This window comes from Dermacentor albipictus, chromosome 3 (assembly GCF_038994185.2).
Source record: "Dermacentor albipictus isolate Rhodes 1998 colony chromosome 3, USDA_Dalb.pri_finalv2, whole genome shotgun sequence".
NCBI classification, from domain to species: domain Eukaryota; kingdom Metazoa; phylum Arthropoda; class Arachnida; order Ixodida; family Ixodidae; genus Dermacentor; species Dermacentor albipictus.
Genome location: NC_091823.1, coordinates 110,531,358 through 110,556,635, shown reverse-complemented (window position 1 = coordinate 110,556,635; position 25,278 = coordinate 110,531,358). Strand labels below are relative to the sequence as shown.

The 25,278-nt window shown below is 47.5% G+C and overlaps 1 protein-coding gene across 4 annotated transcripts in view; it reads right to left on the bottom strand.

The window, feature by feature from the left end:
* Positions 1–25,278, bottom strand: part of Rim (Rab3 interacting molecule) — a 176,618-nt gene that overhangs the window by 65,105 nt on the left and 86,235 nt on the right. For all 4 annotated transcript variants that reach the window (XM_065440232.2, XM_065440231.2, XM_065440233.2 and 1 more), the window contains exons 2-5: positions 8,806–9,160; positions 6,883–6,996; positions 3,981–4,142; positions 2,310–2,652 (exon numbers count right to left, since the gene is read on the bottom strand). In XM_065440232.2, the coding sequence (XP_065296304.2) occupies positions 2,310–2,652; positions 3,981–4,142; positions 6,883–6,996; positions 8,806–9,160 (974 nt within the window). The remainder of the gene's footprint in view (positions 1–2,309; positions 2,653–3,980; positions 4,143–6,882; positions 6,997–8,805; positions 9,161–25,278) is intronic.

Genomic DNA, 25,278 nt, shown 5'->3' with positions numbered 1-25,278 from the left:
GGACAGGATCGGGGCGGAACTGGGGGCAGAGAAACGATGATGTCCCTTAAAAGAACGTGTACCCGGGCTAGTTGGCGCACACTTGCAAGTTTAAACGGGCGAACTCTTTGCACACGGAACGAAAGCAAGAGAGGCACACACGACAGACCCCACACAGTAAGCTAATTTACATCCTTAAGGGTGCACGAGGGTGTAAAGCGGTTTCTGTTTACAACTCACGCTCTCGCACCGGTAAGGGCGTAAGTGCGTCGGTTATGGACCAATGCACACCTTTATGCACACTTAAGTGTGTAGATTAATTTGCTGTGTACTCACCACAATGAAAACATTTTACATCAGAATGACGAAAAAGGTTTACGTAAGTGACACGTATATCACGTTGCACAGTGGTAGAGCAGAAGTATTTGAAGTTGCGCAGGTAGAGCAGAAGTGTGCTTCGCCCGTTTCCTTGTGCATTTTTGAACGTCTGCTGTCGGCTACGAATAAACTTTTGTTCTGAGTACGCAGCGATTATCCTGTGTGCGTCTCTTCTCGGGCGTCTTTGGACAAAGTGTGCGCTCGTTTTAAGCTTGCACGATGAGGTCCCCGCTTACTTCTCTGCCGTGTGTGCCTACGTTAGTCGCCATTTGTAGCGGAAGATATAACGGAGGGTTCGTATTTACGCTTAGCGCTAGAAGGCCCTATATCAGTGCATCGATTACTGGGTGCGATATAGTTCTAATTTAGCTGCAGTTACGTTCGCGTGTAACAGGCTAATGTAACTAATGGTAGCCACCGGGACCAAATCTGGCCAGTGACTCAGGAGAGAAACAAAAATGTGTGTACCGTTTATGAATGATTTTCGAGAACACCGGCTGGAACCTGGCCTTTCAATGGCCGTCATTGGTCAAAGTTTTTCAGATGATCACACGGCGTATATGTGAACACACGCCAAGTATAGAACAATATTTGCTGTATGGATAGGACATGAAGGACAGTTCGAGACCAGTCCTAAGCCTCTTCCTTCGCTCACTGAAAGCTGAATACGCCAAGTAAAGAGATACGTAAAAAAAAGAATAGAAAAAAAAGCAAGGTCTCTGTTCGGCAGAGAACAATAGCACCGTGGAATACGATAAAAAAACAACAACAACAACGGCAAAAGCCGTCCACGCTAGACAACGGCTTTATCCTTTCAGTGCCTAGACTTGTGGCATCCTCCACCGAAAAAAAAAAGAATATATAAGCTGCAATGTTGTTAGAGATGAGTTATTGCCGCGTTTTCCCTTGCAGTTGCGTTTCGTCCTTACCATATTTTACTAGCCATAGCTTTGCATAATTATCGAAACGCGATTCTGGAAAGGGAAAAAAATCAATAGATGTGCTTATAACCGAGCCAACACGGTAGTTTGGTCGAACGAGGAGCATGCCGCCGGAAACTCTCCGGAGGGAGTTTTTCAGCCACGAATCCCTGACATCTCGCTTCCATGCCTCCTTTAGTGCAGCACGGAAGAAGAGCCCTAGATAGTGCACCCACCCTCTATTTTTTTCCTCCGAGGGAGGTCGTGTGAAGAACGGAAACTCGTAGAGCACAAAAGGCGGCAACGTAACGCGTTGGTGTTGAGCACTCTGCAGTACACACGTACGAAACACGTACCTATGCGGAGTGATAGCGCGTAAAGACTCCTGCTTCTACGGACACTTCGCTCTTAATTTGAGCATGCGTCGTACATCACGCGTGCTAACCACAGGGTGCGTGTAGCTCGCTACCCTTGACAAATACCCTCTGATGATTAGGCAGTTTTTAAATACAAATGAAGCGTTAAGGCATGTACTAGTACTGCTGGTAGTAGTAGCAGCCGCAGTTGTAGTAGTAGTAGTAGTAGTAGCAGTAGTAGTAGCAATTTACTAACGTTCACAAGAAGATAAAAACGAAAGGGAGGGGCCACGGGAATCACTTAGTGTGTATCTGCTTTCCACTAGGCACTAAAAAACCGGCGGCGAACCCGCAGGTAGTGAGCTACGAGTCCCATCATACGAAACCACTGATGTTTCATTTGACAAAAGCTCACTCGTTTTGGCAGACTCAGAATATTCCCGATTCAATAGAAAGCATGGAACGGCTATCGTCGTAAAAAAAAAGCGTCTTCGAGACGCGTCTGGGCAAAGAAATACGATCCTTCACACGCGTCTGCTCGACCCCGCTACGGTACTGGCTCGGTCTCGGAACGTCAAAAGCGCACGATGTGGTGCGATGCGGCGGATGTTACTTTACAGGAAAGAGACAGCGTGGGCGCGCGGCGCGCATGCATGTATATAATAGGGTTGTGGACCTTTTTCGCTGACGCTCTCGCTCTCCTCGCAGCTGGAGCAGTCCGGCGTGGAGCGGGCCTCGTCGTCCGAGGAGCTGAGCGAGCGCTGGCGCATCTTGCGTCCGCGCTTGTGCCGGTGCGGCTTGGGCGGAGGCGGCCGCACGCACTCAGACTGGTCCGAGCTCAGCGAGTCGTTGCGCACCACGGAGTCCACCTTGCGCCGCTGCTGCTGCTGCTGGGCCTGCGGCTGCTGCTGAGGCTGAAGGCCCGCCGCCGCCGCCACCGGGACGCCGTGCATGTGGTGGTGGCCGACCTGCGCGCTCTGCAGGGACGACGGCCCCTGCTGCTGCTGGGAGAGGCCCCCCTGCGAGGGCCGATCGACGAGTACTCCCGATGAGTGACTACTCGCTGGGCGTAGCCGCTGGACGAGGCTCTGTGGCAAAGCTCTGCGTATCGCACTGCGGCTGCACTCGAATCACGATAAAGCAGACGTGAGCGGTTTCGCGTGTGCTTATGTATCGCCGTTGTCCTTGCACCGTCGTTCTAAGAACAAAGGGAGTTACGGCAACTTATTTCGCACCGGTGAACGGTTTTCCCCCATGCTGTGCTCTATATACAAGAGTTCTAGTAGTCTCCCGTGAATAAAAAAGGTTGAGAGAACCCTAGCGATTTCTAAGCGAACTCCTGAGAAGGGAAATAGATAAGAAGACTTTAAGTAACGACTTAGAATAGCCGTTTTTAAATAAGAAGACGGTTCCTTCGGACACGTACCGTTAGTGGTGCCACGGACAGTGTGACGGGTGAGACTTCGTAGTTAGTCGCCAATTAACCAAAATTCTGGAAGTTCGGTTTCAGTGGGCTAATCGTAATTGGAAAATTGAGGCAAACTCTCCGCACAAGCCATATCATCTTTTGCATCTGGAAAGTTGTGTTTGCCGGCGGAACTGTCGCATGACGAAATTCGGCTGTTAGAGCGCGCGGAACCGAAACTGGGCGGTTGCAGCGAGCGCAAAGCTGCGTCGCTCAAGGCTACGTCACCCACCGGCGGGCATCAAGCGCACCGCGACAGCGAGGAGCACGGAGCCGCAGCACGCTAGATGCCTGCTGTTAGGTGTGACGTCGTGTGCCGAATGGACCTCCTGTAGACCTATGATAGACATCTGAAATCGTGTACCGAATAGACCTCCTGTATACCTATGATATACGTCTGAAATCGTGTACCGAATAGACCTCCTGTAGACCTATGATATACGTCTGAAATCGTGTACCAAATAAACCTCCTGTATACCTATGATATACATCTGAAATCGTGTACCGAATAAACCTCCTGTATACCTATGATATACATCTGAAATCGTGTACCGAATAGACCTCCTGTAGACCTATGATAGACCTATGAAATCGTGTACCGAATAGACCCCCTGTAGACCTATGATAGACCTCTGAAATCATGTATCGAAAAGACCTCCTGTAGACCTATGATAGACCTCTGAAATCGTGTACCGAATAGACCTCCTGTAGACCTATGATAGACCTATGAAATCGTGTACCGAATAGACCCCCTGTAGACCTATGATAGACCTCTGAAATCATGTATCGAAAATACCTCCTGTAGACCTATGATAGACCTCTGAAATCGTGTAACGAATAGACCTCGGTGACAGATCGTCCTATAGAGGAGCGCTTGCTTACCTGCATGGAAGGCCCCTGTTGCTGCTGCATGTGGTGCGGTGCAAAGGGCTGACCCGGCTGCGGTTGTAGCCGGGGTGGCCACCGGCGCTCGGGCGAGGGTTCCCGCGACGAGCGCAGGTGTGGGTCACAGCCTGACATGCGCCGGTCGCCAAGACACGGCTCCTGCGACACAGGGCGCCCAGCGTGTGTTGTTACGGACAGACAAGACGGACAGACAGACATCACCGAGAGCTGGAGAGGTTATATTAACGAAATGCCTGACACGCTACTCCAGAATATGAGGGTGAAGGACGAAATGGAAATAACCGGAAAAGAATGAAAGTAAAAGGAGATAACAAAAAGGTAATTAGTAAATGGAGTTTAAAAATGCGGGAACACTCATTTATGACATTTAAAAAATTACCAAAACGCGCCATATATGAGGCATGTATACTATAGCCGGGCGCCTCTCTTGCGCTTCCCTCGATCGAAACACTCTGCGCCATCTAACGGTGCCGCCGCGAAGTCCGCGCGTATACCCATTGACCCAAGTTGGCGTCGAAGAGCTTCATTGTAGAGCGACGCACACCCCGTGGCATGTACCCACGGCAACGGCCCACATTTTAACGCGATAGCGTTAAGGAGCCCGTGTCGCAGAAAAGCCGGTGTCGTCGGCGTCGGGTGTCGGCTTCGGTGTCGGCGGCGTTGACCGTGAGCGATAAATCACGGCAGGCGCTTCATAAATAAAAAGCAACTTCCAAGATTGGCCCGGTGGGAATCGAACCAGGGTCTCCGGAGTGTGAGACGGAGACGCTACCACTCAGCCACGAGTTCGATGCTTCCAAGCGGTGCAAACGCACCTCTAGTGAATGCGGTGTTGCCTTCGAAACGAGCCGTGGTAAGTTATACTGCGGTGTATATCGGTAATTATGAACATGTAACGTACAGAAGTCACAATTGCACGAGTTGCGAAGTGCGTTTCCGCTGCATTTCTTCTGCGCTTTCCGCACACGCAGAGCCATCTTGCGGCAAACACAGAAGACCCCCTCCTCTCAATGTACGGCGCCGCCCCGACAGGAGGCGCGCCGCGCGCGCATTGGGACCGCTGCCAGGCGCGTCGCGGGACTCCCTCTCCCCTGACGACGCTTCGCCGTGCTCCCGGTTTAGATTACTATCTCTCTGCCCGTGCCGATCACGACGTTTGGCTGGCGTAGATCGTTTCCCCTCCGAGACACCGAGTTCTTTGGTTCGTTCCGTTCGCTCAGGAGCACGTTTCGTTGCCGCGCCGAACGCTGCGTTGCTCGACGCTCACCGCGTGATAGGTGGGCGCTAAGTCCGATGCGGGGCGCATCGTAAGTGATCGCTGTGCCGTAGCGCATTGTCTTATACCCCTTGGCGGGTCGACGGGAACGCTGTCGCGTCCCACTCTTGAAGGCGAAGCTTAAGCGTCCTCCAAATTTTTTATACTGCGTTACCTTCGGGTTTGGCTCATACTTTTGGTTAGCCGGAAAGGCGCTGGTCTGGCAATGCTAGTAATGCTCTTCGCGGTAAAAAGAAGGAAACAAGCCCTCCAACAAGAGCGATACGTGAATGGAATAAATGTCACGCCGGACTTGATTACAGCCTGTTACAGAGTTTGTATATCTGCCTAAGTATATATAATTCACGGAATACCGAAGTGCCAGAAACGTATACACGTAAGCTGCAGCGCCTGTGACGTCATCGTCTGGTGTATGAGCTGAACCAGAACGCGCGAAGCCGTTGCTGCAGTGAAGTGCTGTATATATATATATCCGTGCCCTGCGCTGGCGGTCGGTCCCAAACACCGGTGAAGATATATATATATATATATATATATATATATATATATATATATATATATATCTTGCAAAGGTGTTTTTTAGCCAGCGGTGTTAGCCGCAATATCATATCTTGCGGCTAACATAAAAGTGCAGACATCAACATCATCATTAATGCATTGCGACGCTTTTCTTTTAATTCGACGAGAACATGCTGCATAAAGCGGTATCTAAGGCTTTGTGACTGATCAAAGCACCACAAGATGCCGACAGCGGCCATCCTTGCCGGCCGTATACGTCAGTAGAGGGCAACGACCGGTGCTACATTTTATTAAAAAATGAATATTGAATGAACGAAGGGGTAATATACCGCTCACAATACGTACAGTTTATAGGTTGTCTTTATATTTTAAGTATATGATTGTCTTGGCTTTATATGAGCGTGTTAGCTTGGCCAGACAAACTATACAGACTGCCAAGAGACAAACGTCTTCAACCAGTTCACCTCTTTTTGCCTAATTGTGGTCGACACACTTGCGAACATTTTTGCAAAAAGTCTCTGGATAACGGTCGACAAAAGAGCTTGAGGCCATGCGCCAGAGTGTGTAAACATTCCATTGGCTTGCAGGCAAAAAGACTTTCCGTCGGTAAAAATACTACACATGGGTCTACATAATTCGCATTTCTGTAATGGTCGGAAATGTTATCAAGTGGCAGCAACTAGAGTACAAAGTCAAATTTCAAAGCGGTGAAAACAGTCCGCTCTAGCCTACGCTACATTGACAACGCTATACTCTGCTTGTGGTATACTTTATGTGCTATGTATGTGCTATGTATGTGCTGTATGCGCAATGCCGCCCCGATGCTTCATGAGCCTGACCAATGAACTGCTGTAGTTGGCAGCGGTGGCAAAAAAAAAAAAGTGTAACGAAAGGGGAACTCGTTTTTAAGCTCCTTTCTTCCACTTTCGTATTGTGATTTTCCTCTAAGTTTTTTGTTCGGTGCATTGTTTAGTGTGGCATTTTCTTGTGTACTGTCTTGTCTATGCTCCTTTTGAAGAACCGAATGCCGACTTCCTTCTTATGCGAACCATTCACTCTCGCACTTCGCACGTACAGACTTACCTGTGAAGAATACTGCCGTCGCAGCTCCCGCCCTCCGAGGTTTCCTAACCGCTGTAGACTTCCTCCCCGCACGAGACCCATGGGCATAGATGTCGGGTGGCCGGTGTAGTTGTCCTGCGGATAAGACGACGCGGATTACGCACACTCGTAGACGAAAAAAGATTAAACAAACAAACAGAGGAAGGAAGAAAGAAAGAAGAGAGAGAAAGGCATGTTTATGAAAGCTATAGTTTGCACATATAGTATGCAGGATTCAGGGTACGTTAAAGGGACGCTAAAACACAATTTTATATCGTGCTATATTGAAAGATATAGACTCCACTAATAAGGGATGCGTCATTCGTAGCGACACCACAGCTTTTGTAACCGAGAAAATGACGACAGTGGAAAATCGGAGCGGCGCCAACTATTTTAGACTGGTGACGTCAACAGTGGCTGATTCACAGAGAGAGGCAAAAAAAGGGGGGGGGGGAATCACGCGAGGATGACGTCAACTCGTCTGTCTTTGGCGTGGGCGATTGAAATTGAGAAGCAATAGCGGTATAATTTAGGTGGCAATTTTCTACGCAATAAAGTCATTTATTGGCTCACAGAAAGCGACTGTAGAGTCACAGACAAATACATTATCGATATAACCGGCCCGATATTTCCTTTAGTGTCACTTTAATCAATTCACAAAGCTCGGGCGCAATGCTGATGCCGACTATCCGAAGACAACTAAAACGCTGAAATGCTTTTCTGAGGTGACCCCTGGACTGATGCTTAACAAATTTATTGCGCTTGAAAGAGAAAGTTTAATTCTAGTGATTGTTGGAAGCAGAATTCTGATTTGGAGCTTGATATTGTTGTATACATTGCCGAAAATTGGTAAGAGAAAGAAAAGAAGCAGGAAATTTACAACAAATACGTAGCTATTCACCAAAAATAGATGTCGCACTTCTGTAAACTGCGTCTTTTAGAGTATATAAAGCGAATGGATTTGGTAAAATTTACAGCTTACATGGATTTCTTAAAATGCTTTGCAATAGTCCCATACACAAACTAGTAATATATTTCGCAGGGATGTATAATGCATCAATTTTGTCCACTTTAGATATTTTATTAAATGCAGTTCTCACAATTTATATATTCTTTTTCGTTGCGAAGCTACAGAGTTGAAAACCTGATAGTTTAATTCGTTTTCTCAAATTTTGCAATCTTGAAAAAGTTTCGTAAAAAGTTGACGTCTTACATAAAAAAGTTCGCTTCCTATAGTCACTCGAATTTAACTTTTTCTTCTAAATGTCGCGAACCTCATCAAATTCGTTGCAGTGGTTGCCGAGAAAAATGATTTTTTTTTTCCATTTCCGTGCATTCAGATAGGAGTCCCCGAGCTAAAGCTTCGTGTTAAGATCATTTTAGGGTACAATTTACGTCGGCGATGCGCTCGAAGAAGAAAGAAACGGAGGGGGGGGCGGTGTTCTCGCACACGTATGTATGTATGTATGTATGTATGTATGTATGTATGTATGTATGTATGTATGTATGTATGTATGTATGTATGTATGTATGTATGTATGTATGTATGTATGTATGTATGTATGTATGTATGTATGTATGTATGTATGTATGTATGTATGTATGCATGCATGTATGTATGTATGTATGTATGTATGTATGTATGTATGTATGTATGTATGTATGTATGTATGTATGTATGTATGTATGTATGTATGTATGTATGTATGTATGTATGTATGTATGTATGTATGTATGTATGTATGTATGTATGTATGTATGTATGTATGTATGTATGTAACAACCGCTATCCTCTTGCTAAGGAACCAGCTACTGGAGATTCCGTGACGCCCTTACCAACCTCAAGACGAGTAGCACGCGACGTTTTCGAGACACGCCCAAGCGGCATTGCACGAAAGGACGCACCTTCTCGGCGGAGTGGGCGCGCTCTAGGCGACCCCTGGCGGTCGTACCGCCCGCGGAAGGCGGCACGAGCTGCGATCCGCCGTGTATCCACTGCCCGGTCTTGATGAGCAGCTCCTGCTTCTTGCGGCAGAGGATGCAGACCCAGATGACCTTGGAGGAGCGCAGCGTGACCTTGCCCCCGCAGCGGGCGCAGCAGCGGATGTTGCAGTAGTTGCAGATGTGCCCGATGCCGTCGGCGAACTTGGTCTTGAGGCAGATCTGGCAGGTGGCCTCCAGCTCGGCGCCAAGCTTGCGCTGCTCGGCGCTGCGCTGGCCGATGGCCGACTCGAGCAGCTGCACCTCGTCCTGCTTTTTCCTGCGCGGAAAAAACAACAACAAAATGTTACGCGCGAGGGATCGGTCAGCAGCAACAAGCAATCAAATCGAATCGTATAACATCGGATCAAATGAAACCGAGTCAGTTTCATATTGACAGGAGATGCCAGGAAGAAAATCCACGGGGCCATTAGTAAGATCATGACTGACCTTTCAGTGACAGCGGTCCACAGCGCACTCAAATACCGTTATAAAAAATTAATACGAACGTGAATACGTATTCATGAGAGTACGCAAGATATGCAAAAGAAGTGAAACGCATACTACGGGTGCACGAACCATACAAAGATGGTAGTTTTGAAAGACAGCTCAAGGTCAACTGCCAAGAAAATAAAGCCCATAGTTTAAATTCATGGCGGCGTAAGCATGAAGCCTGAACGTTCGAGAAACGCACTCAAGTGCGGAATCTGCACCTCGAATGCAACTTCACGCGTAGGCCGCGAAGTATATTGTACCCTATCCGTCGTTTCTGCATAAGAAGACTATCGTTGGCTGGTGCGCTCGCAGCAATAGCGGTACGTTGCACGTTGCCCTACCAGTTTGCGTGGCTGTACGTCAGATCAGGCATTACGAGGGAACGTTACGTTTATTGAGATCACAGGAAACATTGGAAAGTCTTGCGGACGGCACTGAACTACCGCAGAATTTGATGGTGCACGACCACAGTGTATACCAACTGTCCAACGCATTTCCTTGCATTGTGCTGTCGAACGCAGAAACCAATTGAAATTTTTGTCTTTCCGGGGGCGCACGTGTATGATGCGGCAACAACAACAACAACAACAACAACAACAACAACAACAACAACAACAACAACAACAACAACAACAACAACAACAACAACAACAACAACAACAACAACAACAACAACAACAACAACTTGGATAGGATGGACAGGATGGACAGGGTGCAACTAATTAAGAAAAATGATTGTTCACTTCTGTAAGGGCAATGCAGATGGAGCTATACGTGAACCGATTCGTTGTATGAGCTATTCGGAAAGACAGCAGCGGAAACATCCAGCAGCAGCCTTGTTCAGCAAAGTCCGGGAGTGTTCGCTAATGAAGCTTCGCTTCAAGAACCTGATGTACCTGGGAGCACGTTACGGAGAGTCATCATAGCCCGCCATGAAAAGTTAGAGGTCTTCAAAGCTGGGGACGTAATTGCGGCAGGAGGAGTAAAAAAGACAGGCCGACGAGGGCACCGGCCTCACCAAATACGATGCCGACAACGCCTTGCGCTTTGATCGATCCCCCGTGTTTAATTTCCACGAGTTGCGTTACACTTCCACTATTCTTTCTTTATTTTCCCCCTTTCGTTCGCTTCCCCTAGCAGGCGCAATATCTATTTTGATGGGACTTGCTGATTACGCCTAACTTTCTATTTTTTCATTATTATTATTATTATTATTATTATTATTATTATTATTATTATTATTATTATTATTATTATTATTATTATTATTATTAATCAAAATACATTATTATTGAACTATTAAAGAGGAAGCACAGGAACAACAGCACTAACACAAACAAATAATAAGCTGTTCCGCTATCTTGCGGCAAGCGTTCCATCGGAGGAACTTGCATACTACTTCTAGTGCGCATGTCACTATATCATACCCGCCGTGGTTGCTCAGTGGCTATGGTGTTGGGCTTCTGAGCACGAGGTCGCGGGATCGAATCCCGGCCAGGGCGGGCCGCATTTCGATGGAGGCGAAAACACCCGTATACTTAGATTTAGGTGCACGTTAAAGAACCCCAGGTGGTCGAAATTTCCGGAGTCCACTACGGCGTGCCTCATAATCAGAAAGTGGTTTTGGCACGTAAAACCCCACAATTCATGTCACTATATCATATACTACGTCACTATATCATATACTACCTTCAGTCTACATATATATATTCTCTCTATGTCGCTTTATTATATATACTAGCTCTAGTGCGCACGTCATTTTAGAGTTGCGAGAGGCACGATGCTCACTTTATGCTCCAATAGAATAACGCTTGCTGGGCTGGTTGGTTCATTCTTGCGGGGAATAATAAGCACGAGCTTTAGACGGGGAACTGAGGCAGACAAGGTACAGACGGTAACTCACAATTGAATTGTATTAAAAAAGATATATTAAAAGAATTTTAATAAAAAAAATACGCAATGTAAAACCAAAATAAATTACAGCAATCTTTCTAGAACATTGCTATTTTGCTACACAAGAATACCGAAATGTCATTTATACATGCTCTCTCTTTGTTTCTAATATGGTACGCATCCTTTAGCCCACGCTCGAGGCCTGGGAGTGTGCGATCAAGACGGATGCCAAGTCATGCTGTTAGAGTGGGCTAACCACATCACAGCCACATGGCGTCCACGCTAGCTCCTCTGCCAGGATCTCAACTACTAATTTCCGCCTCCAATAAAGTTTACTTCTCTCTCTATCTCTTTAGCATATAGCTCTATCGCAAGCGTACCTCTTTTTGCTAAGCTAGTTCTGAGACCCAAAGCAGCCACAGAACACTGCAATAACATTAGAGCGCTGCACTAACTTTATTTAGGTTGTTTGAGATTGTGTGAACACACACACACACAGGCGCGCACACACACACACACACACACAAACACACACACACGCACACACGCACGCACGCACGCACACACACACAAACACGCACGCGATTCTACGATATAGGCTACTACGATATAGGCAAATATGTGGCCAGGGTACCCTGCGAACAGCAATCTTTCAATCTGAGCATGGAAGGCCTCCTCACATACAGTACGAGAGTAAATGATTTATTTAGTGCATGCGTAATGCAGGTATAGGTTTTGCTTCTGTTCAATAGCGTGGAGAAGCTTGGAGAGGTAATTACCAATACCGCCTTAGAAGCCCTCGGTTTCTATATCTAACAGATGTTGCTCATTAGAAATAGTTCTATGTCCAAAAACCTTTTTTTTTAATACTGGGGATATCGCGCGTGAGAACTAGAGTCTTTAAACAATCTTGCAAAGTCTCTAGAGTATTTGACACTTAATTGTTACGGGTGATGATTGAAAGGAAACACAATTTTCACCGCATCAGATGGTCGAAAACATTCATCCAATGATCTATCACATCGCGATATAAATGAAGCTCGATCAAGATTGTCACGAAATTACACGCATTCCTTCCTGTTGCAAATACATCTCAATGTCCCAGGGCACAAAAGTTGAGATTAAGTATTTGCGCAGTAGCTTCGAGGAATTATAAACACTCACAACGGTGGCATTTTGAAGTGCTACTACTCCAAAAGTGTCTAAATTCACAACAAGCCCAAACACTGAGGTCGAATTATTACAATCAAATCGGCAGTATAAGTGCAATATCTTCTTTCAAGGTTGTTAGTGAGTCTTTTATCATTTCCCTTACCCCCAGTGTAAGGTGGCAAACCGGGCGCTCACCTGGTTCTCCTTGCTCTCTCTCTCTTTCTCTTTAAGGTTGTTGGAAAGAAATATAATAAAAACTGAAATCGTCCCCTTAGTACGCGTACGTGCGGCCAAGCCCGTGTCGCAGCCTAACTATGAGAATTCCTATGAAACGCTCTAAACGATTATCAGGGATTTTGCGTACTTCTTTAGAACGACTCCAAAAGTGTCCAAAATTAAGATGTTCAACATACCAAGCCCAAACTCTGACATTGAGTACACCAAAAGCAGCAGTAATCACAAAAGCTCTCTTCTAAAGTTATTAGTAAAAAAAAAATGAAAGAAGAAAGAAACACGGCGCTTTACTGTCGGACGCGTAAGTACGACCGAATCCGTGTTCCCGTACACGGCCTCCGCGGCTATCTTGGGTTCTGCGAGTTACATTAGAACGACACTGAGAGGCCCATCTCGCTTAAAGATGCCCCCTTCGCTGCTGCTGCTTCCGCTGCTGCCGTACAATCGCTATAGCGTCCACGGCCGCCCGAATTTCGGCCGAATACTGCCGCAATGGCGCGGTCTCTGCGCGCACAATGCAGTGAGCCGCATCGCGTCTTGCGTCGAGCAGACGCAGGATGCTCGCCGCTGCTGCAGACGCCGTAGTATAATGTACGCCCGGCCGGCTACAAAACGAAGAATGGCCGAGACGACCGTAACGATCGCATCCGCCTCTTTCCCCCCCCCCCCTCCCCCAACGTCGTCGTGGTGGTGCCTCTACACGTGATATCTTGCGCTCGCTATATGCGCTGGCCTCCTTTTCCGCGTCTTCGTTGCACTTTTGTTAATTGCGCGGCCTGTGTTAACCTTGAGCTGTCGCGCTGTAGGCGAGTATTTGGGACAGCTGGTGAGGACGTGCGCGCGTCTGTCCTGCGAGGCTGTGTTTTGCTTGAGGCTAAAGAAGGCAAGCAAATAAATAAATAAATAAATAAATAAATAAATAAATAAATAAATAAATAAATAAATAAAGGAATATGGTATGAGGAACTTTATTTGGTCCTGAAGGTCAACCATAGGCTGACGCGGGCCGCTCCCACGTTGGGACTGTCAGGCCGAGCCCTTCAGCCACATCGCGGGCCTTCTGGACTGCCCGTAATTGGTCAGAGAGTGATTCGCTATGTAGCATTTGCCGCCACCATTCTTCTTCCTTGTCGCAGTCTGTGAAGACCGCGGGGCACTGCCAAAGCATGTGGTCAAGAGTAATGATGCCATTGCACTTATTACAGTTGATTTGAGTTTCCCTCTCAGGATAGATCCTGTTAATAAAATATGGACTTGGGTATGTTCTAGTCTGTAGCAAACGTAATGTGACCGCTTGGGCTCTGCAAAGCTTACCGTGTGGCAATGGGTACTCCCTTCTGCTTAAATAATAATGCTTCGTGATTTCGTTATATGTTAATAATCGATCCCTGTGTTCCCCGGGTGAAGCGTAAGTTGCTCGGTCTTGAAGAGCACGGCTAGAAAGTCCTCGTGCTGCTTCATTTGCCACCTCATTGAGGTTTCTCCGAGCTCCGTCCACTACCCCCAGATGTGCAGGAAACCAGCGGATTTCAATCCTCTCACTGTTGACCTTCTCTAGTAATTTTGTTGCTGTCCGTGTCACATATCCGTTGGTAAAGTTGCGTATGGCTGTTCTAGAGTCGCTGTAAATATGTGTCCACCGATTAGCCCGAATGGCTAAGGCGATTGCTACTTGTTCTGCTACTGTTGGGTCCTTGGTATAGACGGTGATGGCATCCCGTATGTTACCTTGAGTGTCTACAACAACAGAAGTATACGCATCCTTATTTTTAACCCAGGCAGCGTCAACAAACACCGCCTGCTGCTTATGTTGATCTATGTCTTGAAGGAGTGCCTTCGCCCTTGCCTTTCGTCTCTCGAGGTTATGTGTCGGGTGCATGTTTCTAGGGAACGGGGTCGTCTTTATTGTTTCTCGTAGTCCCGCTTGCAATTGTGTTAGTAATTCTCCTTCGTTGGTGTGGTTGTTAATTTCTACGCCAATTTCTTCAAGTAGCGCCCTCCCAGGTCGTGTCCCCATTAGTCTCTCCTGGTGGGCCACCTGCTGAGCCTCAGCTATCTCTTCTAGTGTGTTATGCAGCCCTAGGCGCAATAACCTATCGTTAGCCGTGCTGATGGGAAGTCCTAGTGCACTCTTTATAAGTCGTCTGATTAAAGCGTTTAGCTTGTTCTTGTCAGCCTGTGTCCACTGTAGCATGCCAGCCACGTACGAGAAGTGGCAAAAGGCGAATGCATGTACCAATCTTATGGCACTGTGTTCTCCTAGCCCCTTATGCCTGTTGGTAACTCTACGCAGAAGCCTAATGACTTCTTCTGACTTGTTAGAGATGTGTTGTATCATCCTGCAATTAGATCCATTCGCTTGCAGGAGAAGTCCTAGCACTCTGATAGTCTCCACCTGCCTGATTGGTTCTCCATTCTTCGCGTATATGTCAATGCGGGGTTCTTCCACTGGGATATATCCGTTCGGTTTGCGCCCACGCTTACTGCTCCGTAGTACCAATAGTTCAGATTTCTTAGCAGAGCAGTTCAGTCCCATACCCTCAAGTGTTGTTTCCACGACATAAATGCTTTCCTGTAGTTTGGTCTCTGTTTGTCCCATATTACCTTCGGCACTCCAGATTGTTACATCATCTGCATATATAGCAAAATGGATACCCTCAATCTGCGCGAGACCTCGAGCCACTTTTGACATTGCCAAATTAAATAACATGGGAGATAGGACGGACCCTTGTGGTGTCCCACGATTCCCAAGTTCCAGAGTTGTCGATTGGAGTTCGCCTAACCTGAGACAAGCAGAACGGCCACCGAGGAAGGCTTTAACTATATTGTGCAATCGTTTACCTAATCCCATCTCCGAGAGGATATTCAATATGGCCCTGTGCTTGATGCGATCAAAGGCCTTTTCTACATCTAGGCCTGGAAGAGCTCTCGTATGCAGCGGGCTAGCAAGAATAAGGTGATGTTTGATTAAAAGCATTGCATCTTGAGTCGAAAGTCCAGGACGGAAACCGATCAGGTTATGCGGAAGAAGATTTCTGTTTTCTACATACTTAGTAAGTCTATTGAGTATGACATGCTCCATGGTTTTGCCCAGACATGATGTTAACGATATGGGTCTTAGGTTATCTAGATTTAGTTGCTTGCCTGGTTTGGGAATAAGAATTGTGTTAGCAATTCTCCATTCCTTTGGATAATCACCATTTTTCCAGAGTTCGTTGAAATACTCTGTTAAATATGTTATAGATTCATCGTCCAAATTTTTCAACAGCCTATTGGAAATGCCATCTGGACCGGCAGCAGATCTACTGTTGAGGTCGTACAGGGCTGCACGAACTTCGCTTTCTGTGAAGTCTTGATCCATAGGCTCACAGTCTTCCCCTGTATATTCAGGCGGGTCTGTACTCTCATTGCTATCCTTAAGCAGTAAATACTTAGCTGCAAGCCGATCCAGAATGGCCTCCTCCGTTGTGTCCTGGCTCTCACGATGGACGAGTCGTGCTACTGCTGTTCTCCTATTAGATTTCGTGTCGTTCTCATGAAGCAAATGTCTAAGTAAATTCCAATTTCCACCACGTCTGATTCGACCATCTATGTAATTGCAAAGCTCATCCCATTGTTGTTTCTGTAAATTTCTGGAGTGTTCTTCAATCTCCCTATTCAACAATGATATGCGCTTCCTGAGTCTCCTGTTCAGACGTTGCGTTTTCCATCTTTTTAGCATAGATTGTTTGGCTTCAATCAAGTGCGCCAGCCTACTGTCCATGATTTCGATATCCTCCTCTGTGGTAATATCCTTCGTTGCCGCCTTTACATCTTCCCTGAGCTGAGTGGTCCAAGTTTGGAGTGTTTTCTTTTCTCCTGTCTCTGTCTCAGCTCTGCTTTTCCTTGCTTTCCGAAAAAGATCCCAGTCAATGTAGTTAAAATGCTTTATCTCATTACCTGGTGTTTCCAATAGTATTTGCAATATGTAACGATCGCTACCCAGGTCAATATTGAAGTTATTCCAGCCAGCGTTCGCTAAATTTGATACAAAAGTAAGGTCTGGGGTGGAGTCCCTGCATGTAGATGTAGCACACCTAGTGGGATAAGCTGGGTTTGTGATGAGGGAGAGATTAAGATCTGTAGCTAGGTGCCAGAGTCCATCCCCTTTCTTAGTATTCCAGCGATATCCCCAGGTTTGATGTGGGGCGTTGAAATCTCCTCCAATAATGAGTGGAGCGTGCTTAGTAATAGCCATAGTCTTATTAAGAAGCGCCCTGAAACTCTGTTTCATGTCGCTAGGGCTGCTATAAACATTAAGACAAAAGAGGCTTTGCGGTTTGCTTCTATTCCTTTTCAGAATTATTTCCACAAGTAAGTATTCTAATTTGTTTTGTCCAAGGTGCAAATCATGTTCTATGTAAGGTATTTTCTTATCTACGAGCGTGGCTAGCCCCCTACCCGGCTCTTTGCCCCTGCATGTCGCTTTGTATCCGGAGAGGCTAATGTCATCCGCCAAGGTTTCCTGCAGCATAATAATTTTCGGTTTGTCTGCAGAGTTTTTTATTAACTGCATGAGAGGTGCTTTTTTGTGATAAAATCCTCGGCAATTCCATTGCCACACGGTAAAGCTCCCCCTGCTAGCCATTGCTTATAGAACCCGCCTTACTGCTACCCGCTAGAGTACGCTTCGTAGAACCCCCCGACGCGCCAGGGAGTGATCTGACGCTTTCTGCTTCTGAGGGTAAGTATTCGTCGTCCTCGCCTTGCGCTTCTACTTTGGTAAGCCTCTTTTCAGCCGTCAGTCTCCATTTCCATAACTTATCAACTTTGAAGGTAGTTTTGTCTATGGCATCTCTAAGTTGTTTAATCGCCTCCTTGAACTCTTCCAAAGCCGAGCACACTGTCGTTTCTACTGGGCTTATTGCCCGCTTCTTTGGAGCTGGTGTGTTTTCTTCATCCTGACTGTTGTCATTATTCACCGGTTTGGCTATTGCTACTTTTGTGGAGCTAGTCTGCGAGTTCTTGCGAAGTTCTACAACCTGCTTAGTAAGTTCTTCATTTGCCTTTCTGAGATACGTTACTTCTTTAATTAGCTGTTCTACCCTGGCATCATTATCTCCGACCGGCCGCCCCGCACCGCTCTCCGCGGTCCTCACAGTACCTTTCACTTTGTCGGCCCAGGTTGTTCCAGATGTCGTCTTGTCGCCAGGCGTCTGCCCTCCTCCTTCGAAGCGCACCTGCACTTCACGTGATCTGGAGCGGCTTCTGCCCTTCGACGGCGAGTGGCGTCTTGACAGTGTGGGGCTCCTTGAGCGCGTGCGCCCCCTGGTGCCCGTTTGGGCATCCCTTTGCAGCTGAGGTGGTGTCGCCCCCGATGCAGATCTGTTGCGTTCTCGTCGTCGAATTCGCACCACGTATGGAATTTGGTACCGCTGTCGGCAAGTCTTGTCCCCAGTTGGGTGGTCCCCTCCACAGAATTTGCAGTTAGGCACACACATGTGATTGTCCTCCGGGTTTTGAGTTCCACATCCTCTGCACTGTACCACGTCCGGTGTTGGACATACATCTGCCCGATGTCCAATCTTTCCGCAAGCATAGCAGACATCAAACTGCTTCCTATACAGGCAACACCTTACAAGGGTCGACCCGTATCTGACATAATTGGGCACCTTGAGCCCATCAAACAGAACGATGACCGAGCCCGTGGATTTAATGCGTTTGGCTGCCAATGCCAGTGGGTTAAAGTCATGCACAATGTTCTGCGTTATCGTGGCCTGATTGTCTCTGAGGTCAACTCTCCGAATCACCCCTTTACACGTGGTATGCGGAGCTGTCTCGTAGGCGTTCACTTCATATTCAGTTTCCCCTATAACTATTGACCTGATTCGCACATACCTGGCAGCATGACTGGGGTCTGGTGTACTAACCACCACGATGTTTTGCGTGAAGTTAGGGCAAACGACATCCTCTCGGGCTTGTTGCGGAGTCAGGCCTGATGCTTCAATAATCGCCACGCCTATCGCTGTGGTGCTCACTTTGCTCAAGTTGAGACCTCCTCGTGGACGGATGATGATCTTGCTGTGCTCCTCGGGCAATTGGGGCATCCTTGATGCCTTGACAATCCGATTTTTGAACATAGTGGTTGTAGGTCCCTTGTTCTTGCTGCTGTTGCCTTGCTCTTGCTGGCTCTGCGGCGATGTTTTCCCATCGCCAGCAATCCTTGTGGTGGAGCGAAATTTTCGGCTTGTCACAATTTGCCAACCTAGATCTTCCTCATTCTCTTCTAATCCGGTAGCGTCTTCATCTTCCATGCGCGTGCCCGCCATCGCGGCCCGGCGGGGCCAGTAGGCCTACTTAGGTCTTGCGCCAAGAAAGGCCAGTAAAAGTCCAAAAATGGAAGTCCCACCTTAAAGAAAGGTGTCCGCGAATTCTCGGTGACTTCACAAATCCAGTGATGTGCTTGAATCCGTGATGGCGGCAAAGACGGCTGCACAAACATTCAAAAACGACGGAGCCGGTGTGAGGGACGTCCGCACCTCGGCTTCTTCTTCTTCCGAGAGTCAAATAAAGGAATGAGCGATAAAAAAGGAGTCGTAAATTTCAATGAGGGTATCTATATGAGCTTCTTGACGTGGCATCTTCTACTTCTACACAAAATAAGGCACACTATGGCAACGAATAACGCTTAGACGACACACTATACATAGCACTGTGTGTTGCCTGCCGTTCTGCCTGCGCTACAAAAGCGTAGAAGATATTATTCTCGCCAACTTTGAAGTACGAAGCCACGACACTTCACAAAGCAGACGACGTCTCTAAGAGGCAAAACACGCTAGCCCGTAAGATGTGGCATATAAGAAGCAGAAGCGGATTCGAGAAAACGACACGCTCCCATTCGCGTGTGAAAAAATTACATTTTAAACGAAATAGATTTTGGAAACCAGATTTTTGGCCCTGCAAAAAAAAAGATCTATAGAAAAAATATACATTGCGGAAGCCATGTCTTACGACTATATCTACTACGATAGCATTTCAGTGTTACGGTGAATTAGGACACCATTTCCAAATTTGCATAGACTTATCGTGACCAGATTTATGGCATTTAAGGCGATTTTGTTGTTCCGCGCAGATTATCTAGTGCTCGTGACTGCTAAGTGGGGGACCGTGTATTCTTCAGAATGTTCCAAATTTTGCATACAACTTGATTATAGATAAGCAATTAAACTTCCGGTGGCAGCGTGTGAATAAATACGGTGCGTATACTTTCCAAATTTTTAACTGTTTATACCTATCATGAATACGTGATCAATTAAACATTCATTGATGGTGCATAATTAAGTACAATACATACCTTCCCAATTTCCAATTTTGTGTGTCGCTTGGGAATACGTGATCAATTAAACACATGTCAACAGTGTACGACTAAGTACGATACCAAACTTCCCAATTTCAAATTTTGCATAGCCTTTTTTGAATATGTGATCAATAAAACCACCGTTGATAATGTATGCTTAAGTAGGATGCACACATTCCGGATTTAAATTGTTTAACGTATTTCGAGTACGTGATCAATTAAACTTCTGGTGACGGTGTATAATTAAGTACAATACATCCGTTCCCAATGTTAACTTATGTACACCTCTAGCGAATACGTCATCAATTAGACATTCAGTACGTGCTGTATATCTCTAGGTAGAAAATTTCAGGCTCATTTTACACCCCGAATGAAAGAATGTCATATTTACGATACTACCATTATTGCTATCCGCTAAATAGTTTGTGAATCTCTTACGTTGCCTTTGTACAGTTTCGAGGTTGGATAGCTAACCCTACTCAACAATGTAGTGGGGGTACAGAGAGAAATAACATCGCATTTATATATATATATATATATATATATATATATATATATATATATATATATATATATATATATATATATATATATATATTGTGTGGGAAGGGGCGTTGTATTGGGCTGACTGGGCGCAGCTTCAAGGTCAATCATATTCAGCAGAAACGGGTAGGAGTATCAAAATGAATGCCATCGCATTGAAAAAAAATGGCTGTGGCTTAGGTAAGGTTAAGCCCAGGATGCGAAGCATACTAGCCTTTATTTTAGTTGTTGAACCACTGTTTAGCCTGGTGAACTGCTGTTGCTTGGCTATATTTGGTTCGGCTAGACGAAGAAACAACTCATGCATTACTTCTTCGCCTTCAAGAGTGGAACGCGACAGCGTTCCCGTCGACCCGCCAAGGGGTGTAAGACAATGGGCTACAGGGCAGCGACTACGCGCCCCGCATTGGACGCGGTGAGCGTCGAGCAAAGCAGCGTTCGGCGCGGCAACGAAATGTGCGCCTGAGCAAGAGACGCACGCCTTAGAAACAGCGCGTTTCTAAGGCAACACCGCATTCACTAGAGGCGCTTTTGTACCGCTTTGAAGCGTTGTACTCGTGGCTCAGTGGTAGCGTCTCCGTCCCACACTCCGGAGACCCTGGTTCGATTCCCACCCAGCCCGTCTTGCAAGAGTTGAGCCAAAGCCACTTCTCCTCTGTCGTGACGTCACGGTGTCACGTGATTTCATGGTCACCGCCGCGCCTGAGGAGCTGGGTTGAGCCCTCGTAATATGCTTCGCATAAATATAGAAAGAAAAGTCAGTTGGAGAAAGAAGGACGAGCCTACAACGGATCAAGAACATAGTCCGCTACAGATTTCAGTGCATTGCGCTGCTTTGCAGCGCTAATGTAGTGTCATCGAACCAGCAGATACAATGACTGGCAGCAAAAATTTTTATGTCGAAGGGCAACCTTACGTAAAAAAAAAAAAGATTAGGGACCTAAGCCCGTCTTACGAGTTGCGAATGCGAAAGCATCAATGTCCAATTGAACGCCGCTGATCTGTCCTTCCAGTTTTGCGCTGCAAGTAATGCACCCTAGCGGTACGTGCTGCCCGAGCAAACAAGCAGCAGCGGCGGCAGCCTGCGGTGCCAACGCCGCGTGCCACCGACGTCCTGCGCGACGACAGACGGAGGCAGCAGCAGCGGCTACCAAGGCCGGCAGGCGCGCGCATCAGCTAAGCCCAGTAGGGGTGGGAGAGAGAGAGAGAGAGATACAGACCGGGCGCCGAGTTCCGAGAGCGAGAACAAAGGTGACGTGGCGTCGCGTCGATGCCCTCTCGCCGCCTCACGCAACATCTGGCGCGTTAGCGCAGCCGGCGTCCCTTTTCGCCCGCTCTGCACGGTAGAGGCGGGTTCGTGACGTGGCGTCGCAGCCAATGACAATGCGAATTTAGGGTGCCGTTTCGCTGCTACAGAAGACGATAGACGCCGGTTCTCTCGCTAAATGGACCATTCGACGCTTTTGCATAAAAAACAAAAAGTTATCGCACAATGCCGCGCTCTCTATTGCCTGTAAACTGTACTATACTCAAGCGTGCGACGCGCGCCGGACCGGTGACGTCATCAATGGGTGGCCTCCGAAATCACTACGGAAAAGTGCGCGCGGGACTGAAATACTGCCAACGAAGGCTGAGATAGTGCGTGGTATAGTTAGAATAACATGCCTGGTAACCAGCAATCATAAGCTCTTCGATTCTGAACGGACGCGGTGGTGGTGTGTTACTGTACACTTGTCAACGTAAGATAACGCGGCGCGTTATTTGCATGTATGTATGTATGTATGTATGTATGTATGTATGTATGTATGTATGTATGTATGTATGTATGTATGTATGTATGTATGTATGTATGTATGTATGTATGTATGTATGTATGTATGTATGTATGTATGTACGTATGTATGTATGTATGTATGTACGCGGGGGCGTGTGTGTAGACGCCAACTAGCCGAGAAGAAAACCGCGTCACTGAAAGAAAGCATGCAGATGCGCCAAAGTAAAAAGAATCCAGAAAGAAAAGGCTGCGCTATGAAGGAGTAAACGTATATGCGCCACACCAGTCCTCGATCCTGTCTGGACATGCCCGCGCGCCCTGCGTGCAGGGTCTCTCTCTCTCTATTTCTTTTTTTTTAGGGGGGGGGGGAGCGCTCGCGACCGCTCTGCGAGGCGGGCGGCGAATTCTGTTCACTTGCATGCGAACACTTCTCCTTGAGCCGCATGAAGAATGACGGGTGCGAGCCTCGCAGACTCTATCCTCCTTATTTATTCCGACCTTTTCTTCTTCTACTTCTTCAGATGGAAGGACGCAACTCTTTTTAGGCAGCGCTTTCGGAGCCAACGGCTACACCCAAAGCGATAAACAAAAACGAGAGATGTTAGTGAAATGCGCCGCTCCTCAGAATGGCGCCATTTCTCGTCGTTGAGCTAGCGGCGATGCTGCGAACTACGAAATAAAAAAAACTAACAACAGGAGTTGGTGAAGAAAGAGAAGGACCATAGAGGGGAATGCGAGTGAAATAATTTTATACTTGCCTCCAGACCGGCCTTGGTCGGAAGGCAGGCTTCGCGGTTGTTGCAGCTGCTGCCTGGACATAATAGACAAGGGGACTTAAGACAAGTCCCCTTGTCGAAATATTTGCTCCAGCTACATTGCTTGTTCTACAACTGTTAATACAACCCATCGGGTAGAGCAGCGCTGCAATGTACAAAGGGTGTACAAGTGTACACCCTTTTTTCACATTTAGGGGCGTAAATTATATTTACAGTGATGCCAGCTACCAGGCGACTTACAACGCTGGCATGACGAGGTGTACCGCCAGTGGCGTTGCAGGCGTTGCTCCTCGATTCGTGCATGAGATGGGACCATATGAGACCAACGGGAAACGGCATTAGCAAGCGCCCAGTGAAAGGTAACGTTAGCTTGACGTTCACTGCCCGTACAGCTCAGAACGGTACATACACACGGCCGCAAAGCAGGAACGCTGGTGCACTTATAATGCGCGAGCACACAACGCTCGTGCGAGCAGCAGAAGGCAGAACGCTGTCCTGAAGCGTCTCGCTTTCCGAACGTTCGCTTTGCCTCCTGCGTCATCGAGCATAGGCGCTGTTCGATTGGCGCTCCCACCTCGCCGAGCAGACGAGAGCTGACGGGAAAGCTCAGCGCCGGCGAATCACGAGAGCCCAAGTGAACGTTCGGAAAGGCGAGATGCGCTCATGCGATCTCGCCCCATCGTCAGCGGTCACCTGCTCGGCGAGGTGCGAGCGCCAATTGAACATCGACGATACTCGACGACGCAGGAGGCAAAGCGAACATTCGGAAAGAGGGACGCTTGCGTGATTTATGCCCAGCCTCTGTCACCGAGTCGATTGAGCGGAGCACTCACGGTGCGTCCACTTCGCTTCGTTGATTTTTTGCAGCTAGACACACTCCGCGTCTCCGTCGACCCTCTCACCCTCCGCGCATGCGACGTCGATAGCGGGACAGTCCGACAGCGTGAGCAGCGGCAATATCGTCTGCATAATTGCTATCGCACTAAAACCAGCTGGTTGAGCATGGAGTTCATGCAATCGGTTCACGAACGTTCGCGTTTCTACAATAGTTCTAAAAATGATTTCCGGCATTGTTCATAGCGAGTATTTAATCCTCGCTCTTTCTCAACACAACACATATTACACAAAACGCGCTGCGGAGGTTACTACTAAGCAACAATATTACCCGCGTAATGCGTAGGCCAACGCTGAACGCCCATGCGCTGAACGCCCATTTTATGGGTAATCCACGAAACGAAAGCGTCACTCACTGTAATAAGATTTTGCAATCGAAGACTATTGTGAAGGGCGAGCAAAAGCGCCTGTTAACTCGCGGATGAGGAGTGGGTGCACGCAGCCTTCGCGTTTCCGGGTTGGTTTCACACTTGCTTTCGTCATCATGGCCGTGGCCTCACGGCAAGGGAGTCGCCAGAGACCGGCACGCCAGCGCGAACCGGCTAGCGCGACCTTGTCTTGACCATAGAGCTTCATACTAAATTTGCTGAATGTAGCACTGCAGTCGTTGTTACGGTCGACATCTAGCGCCCCGTGCAAAATGAATTCTCGACCACCATGCCTCATCGAAACGAAGTGTGACTTCCTAATTCGCCGTGTTTGTCTCGAGTGTATGCCGGTCTGGCGGACGCCCCGCAGTGTTTACGGGCACCTCTTGTGTGTGTGCGACTTTGAGGGACCCTTTCCTCGAACTGTCAAGCTCTGCAGGAGAACTTCCGCGAACCAGCAACGCGCAGAGGAGAAGGATAAGCGTCTACAAACCCGGACCCGCGGCTTGGTATATACGGAGGCGGGACGCTCATTCCTTGCTGCAGGCTTGGTATCTACGGAGACGGGACGCCCATCCACAAACCACACTCCGTGTCTGTCACGTGACGTCGACGGGAGCAAGATCCCTCCAACTGTTGTAGAGAGCCTATTTAAGAGGATCCGAAATGTACTTTTCAACACTTCATTCTCTTCTTATCATCTTTTACCGACCTTTGAATAAACCGTGCAAATTGCGCACTAGAAATCGTCTCGACCTTGCCTGATCGCCATGGTCTACCGGATGCCTGCAGCCCACCGACAACGCCACGCTACCCAATAGTAACATTGGTCGAGCTTCGATAGGCAGGCGTCGCTGCAACTCGGCAGCAGTACGATACGCTACCCTGGAGTACGCAACATCGTTCAGCTATTGTGAGAAAAGATGGCCAGTG